Source organism: Sinocyclocheilus rhinocerous, unplaced genomic scaffold (genome assembly GCF_001515625.1).
Source record: "Sinocyclocheilus rhinocerous isolate Xijiao unplaced genomic scaffold, SAMN03320098_v1.1 scaffold72, whole genome shotgun sequence".
NCBI classification, from domain to species: Eukaryota; Metazoa; Chordata; class Actinopteri; order Cypriniformes; family Cyprinidae; genus Sinocyclocheilus; species Sinocyclocheilus rhinocerous.
This window is the reverse complement of record NW_015628351.1, coordinates 2,185,468-2,190,333: the sequence shown is the minus strand read 5'-3', so window position 1 is coordinate 2,190,333 and position 4,866 is coordinate 2,185,468. Positions and strand designations below refer to the sequence as shown.

Genomic DNA, 4,866 nt, shown 5'->3' with positions numbered 1-4,866 from the left:
TCTTATTGTAAAGTGATACCTATTGGTCTTTATAGTTCTTTTGCACTTTAATCTGTGTAAAACTTTTGACTTTATACATTTTTCTGTATTGCTTTATTGCATTTAAATGTTCAGTTATTTTTATTATAAGAAAAATCTTATTAAACCTGTTATACTGTATTATGACAGCACTTTTTTAAAACTAAATTTCAATATCGTGATAATACCGCATCCCGTGATAAAAGCATTAGCAATTAATCGCAACATGAAAATTTGATACCGGCATATACCTAGTACTGCTATTTAAAACTATTTTGGGTAAGTCTTGGGTATACTATATTTTCTCATTTTTCAACAGAGACTGAACTTCTCTGACATTTATACCATGTTTTTTTGACATTGTGCCACATCACATTCTCATATTTATCTTATGTTTTTACTTTTTTAATCAAAGTTACTGTTTGTACTGCTGTTTAAAACTATTTTAAAATCTTGGGTGTATATATTTTCTCATCCAACTATTTAATAATGAGATTGACTAGTTTGTATAGATTCTTTTTCTTATTTTTAAAAAAATGTTTTGCTTGCATTTGTTTTTTAACTTTTTGCATGGTAAAACCTTCTCGGACTTTCATTTCATGCTTTTTAAATGATATTAGGTCACTATCATATTTTTAAGTTTAAAATTGTGAAATGCAACCCCTGGATTCTGTTTGATTATCTTGCTCTCATAAACCACCAGACCACCTGAACACCAGAATCATGAAACGGGTCCGATCGGTGTCCTATGAACTCAGAACTGGCTAAATAATGCAGGGTTTCTCTCCCGATCGATTAGCCAACAAGTCATTTTAGCAGCCCACCAACTTGTCAAGTTTGAAAATGCATAGTTTTGCTGTGATTCAAAGTGACTCGAAGAAAACACACACATAATAAAGAAAAACACTCAGTGTTTATAGAAAATTTCTGGTTAGTGTATGTATGTGTTTTTGTGTGTTCAGACTGGCGGTCAGCGCGGTAACTCATCATAAGGTGATTAATCGGGCCGTGACGTGGCGGCGCAGCACTGTAATCAGTCTGTAGTGTTGGAGGTTGATGAGGAGAGCAGCTGCCCCGTCAGTTGCCGTCTACTCAAGATGACAGGCTGCCATTGACAGGACTGCTTGTCAACTGCACCAGTGTGCCTGTCATAAGCCATTTCTCTTCATTTTTATACCTGCTCTATAAACACCTCTCACACTGACAAACAGCCCAATTCTGTCCTGCTGCTGTCCTCCCGCAGGCTCCTCGCATTTCCAAATTCACTCGCTGTAGCTTTTTCGGCAGTTGTCAGGTTTAGCTGCACCAGAGGCTGTAATCTTTACTTTCCCATTTATCTGAAGAGGAGGGAAGCGGCGCAAAACCTTTCAAGTGCACTTCATCGTTACGTAGCCATTTCATGCTCTCGTATTGGAGGTCTCGTTTTGTTTTTCCGCTTCGCGCTTTTCAGCCAACGAAAGATTGATCTTTAGTTTTATGAATGTTGACTTAAAAGAGGCAAGTAGCGGCAAGCGTTGTAAAAACAGGATTTGATCCAAAGCTGTTTTCTGTCTGAGTCTCCTGCCAGGTTTTCTTCTCCGTGCCTGTCTGTTCTGATTTCCACGGGTGATCGCTGTGCTAGCTGAGGTAGGGCCGCCTCTGGCCAGGCTGTAGTTAGTCTGACCAGCATGCACAACCAACAAACACTGTTACCTGGAGGGAACGCCGGGTCTTATTCCAGTCTAACATATTGCTTGTAAGGAATTCTCCATAGCCTGAGCTGGCTAGTTGTGCGAAGGTCTATATAAGCCTAATACCCTGTAAAACGTGCAGCTGAGCCTATTTGATAATGCAGTGGGGAATCCTGTTTAGGTCACTGTGCGGGGAAATATAGTGCTGCTTTTCATCGACAGGCAAAAATGAGCTGGGGAATAGAGCAGGCAGCTTGAAGTTTGTGCTCTTTTGATATAACTGTGCTCAGAGTTCTCCTGAGGACGTGTGCCGCTGCTGTAGAGAAGACCGCCGATTGTTGAAACCCGTGCAGGTGTTTTTATATCACTGTATTTCTGAAGGAAACCGACTGTCTTCAGAAAATTATGGATGTCATTTTCATTTAATCTTGCCTGTAATGCCCGAGCAGCATTTGTGAGTGCAGTGCTTATTTGATTACAGCAGTTACCAGGGAAATCTCTCCCGCTCTACAAGCGCCTCCTGCTGGCAGAGAATGAATTTGCATATATATGCTGCCACAAATAGAGTACAGGTCTGTGGGAAACACCGCTTCTGTTATGAATATTATTCAATATTTTAATTTGAATGTCGGATTGAAATGAACGCTGTTGGTATTGGTACCGTGACAATACTACAGCCAATTGATGTTCCTTTTGGCGCACGACGTCACAACGCTGCTCGCCGGCTGTGATTGATTAAAACTATTGCATGAGTATCAACAGGCCCTTGGGTTTACAAATATCTCTCACTATGTGTTACGGAATTTGTAAAAAGCCTATTTAAAAGCCTGCATCTTTGTTAATGGTGTAACCGTCAAGTAAAAAGTAAAATTTTTCTTTAACTTAGAATGCGTGACTATACATATCTTAATTTTAATTGTTTTAACTTAATTTGTATAATTAGTAAATATGTTGTTATATTATTTATAAAATGTTTTATTTATATTATATTAAAAGGTGTTTCCTAATAAAAGGCGTTTTTGCCTTTTATTAGGATAAAACAGTAATGTAGAGAGGAAGTGAAGTGGGAGGAGTGGGGGTTGAGAAAGGTCTACGAGCTGGGACTCGGAACGCGAAAAGCATATCGGTGATATGTCGCCGTGCTGCCCACGAGGCTATTGGTGCTGACTATTTTATGAACTCGTATATTCTCATTAATTTATTAATACATTTTTGGGGGAGCTGCACCAAATGACATTTTACATCTAACCTTGTCTTGTTTAAAAAAGGTCAAATTGTGATATTTCAAGAGACTTATTGACCTTGACAGTCATGTGGGTCTGCGTATCATTTCCTGTTTTTATGGGTTTTTACTGCATGTTGCTGCACGTTACTACAAAAAATGATTCTTTTGGGAGTTTTTTGTCTTCACTGTAATATCAGAATAGTTATATCACCCTGACATTGTTTTTCTGCTCCCTCCAAAAAAATATTAAAAAGATTTTTAATTGTGTGATGAAATGTTACTGTACGAAGAAAATGCATTCATATAGAACAAATAAGCATCACTTTATTTACCTCTCTAACAATGTCTTTATTTTCTCCATTCAGCTCTTCTGAAACACTGGGGTTGTTGGTGTGGCCAAATTTTCCCTGGATTTGACTGGTAAATTCAGAAGACTGAAGCCCAGGCTCACAGTCTACCTTTCACGGAGGCCCAGCCGTGAGAGGACAGAAGAAGGCACGTGGCGAATCATGACTGCCGACAAAGAGAAGGACAAGGAGAGGGAGCGTGACCGGGACCGGGACAGAGATCGTGAAAAGCGGGACAAAACACGCGAAAGCGAGAGCTCGCGGCCACGGCGCAGTTGCACGCTAGAGGGCGGAGCTAAGAACTATGCAGAGAGCGAACACAGTGAGGACGACGACAATGAGACGCCTGGGGCCGCCACCGCCGAGGAGGCCAATAAAAAGGGCAAGAAAAAGCTACCCAAGAAGAAGTCGCGCTATGAGCGAATGGAGAATGGCGAGATCACTTCCTTCATTACGGAGGATGATGTTGTTTACAGACCTGGCGGTGAGTTTTGGTTGTACAATACTTTTTGTCTGTCTGACTCGTAGTTTTTGTTTCAGCTGAAGGAATTTGAGGCGGTTGTAATTAAGTAAGCATGCCATTGGACAAGCAAGTATGTATTTGGCAATATTTTGTTAGCATTGCTGAAAATGGTGCTTTAGCATAGCATAAACATGTCACCGCAAACGCATTTTCATTGGCTTGCTGTGCTTGACCAAATAAATTCACTCCTTCTTGATGAAAATGCAGAAGAAATCAGTGTGATGATACTTGAAACGGTCATATTTTTCACACTTCGCTTTCCAAAGCACACATTAGATTCTTGTTTTTCTTTATATTTTTCAGTGAGTGGCAGAAAAAGCGAAACGGTCCACATTGTCTTTATTAGGCGCTGAGATTGAGCCTAGACCAGAGCAATAACCTTTTCCTGCGCTGTAAACATGGCCTCTCTTTCACCTGCTGTTTAGAAATTGGTTGTACATGAGGCTGGGGGGAAATGTCAACACTCCGGCGGAGGGCAAGGCACGGCTGTGTAGCGCAGCTGCCGTAGTCCTAAATCATCCTCACCGTGTCTTTCATTTATTTAGCAGCAACAGAAAGGTCAAGCAGTATGCTTAGTTATTTAATGCGAAGACGTCAAATTATAGCCAATGCGTAATTTCCAATCTCGTCTCTCAGGGCTCCAGACTGACCAAAATTATTAATTTGCGAGTGAAGTTTTTGCTGAGGTCGCCACTGGTGACTATATATATTTACATGTTATAACTTAAAAATGTGCATGTAATGCCTTTTTTCCTGATTGTTTTGCGATCACATCTTTTATGTTCACGTATTAAACTGAGAAGTTTTAGTGGAAAAAACAGTTTCAAACAGTCCTCATCTCTGCCGCACAGCAGCATTGTCGCACACAGTCTGCTAAACGCAGCTCACCTGTACAGCGCGAGAGATCGAAATGACGGATGAAAGTGAAAGTGGAGATGAAGTGAGTGCAGAAAAGCAGCGTCTATTTTGTGCACAACTTGAACAAACTACAACAGGTAAAGCTGTCAGCTGTGTGGATATTGGCAATATCGTTAACAATTCTCGTTTATAATCATTACTAATATGGCTTCTTCTTATCAAGAT

General features: G+C 40.3%; 1 protein-coding gene across 3 annotated transcripts in view; it reads left to right on the top strand.

The window, feature by feature from the left end:
• The window catches only part of rerea (arginine-glutamic acid dipeptide (RE) repeats a), a 187,380-nt gene that overhangs the window by 71,312 nt on the left and 111,202 nt on the right, over window positions 1–4,866 (top strand). For all 3 annotated transcript variants that reach the window (XM_016549078.1, XM_016549075.1, XM_016549076.1), the window contains exon 2: window positions 3,279–3,744. In XM_016549078.1, the coding sequence (XP_016404564.1) occupies window positions 3,423–3,744 (322 nt within the window). In that variant the 5' untranslated portion in view covers window positions 3,279–3,422. The remainder of the gene's footprint in view (window positions 1–3,278; window positions 3,745–4,866) is intronic.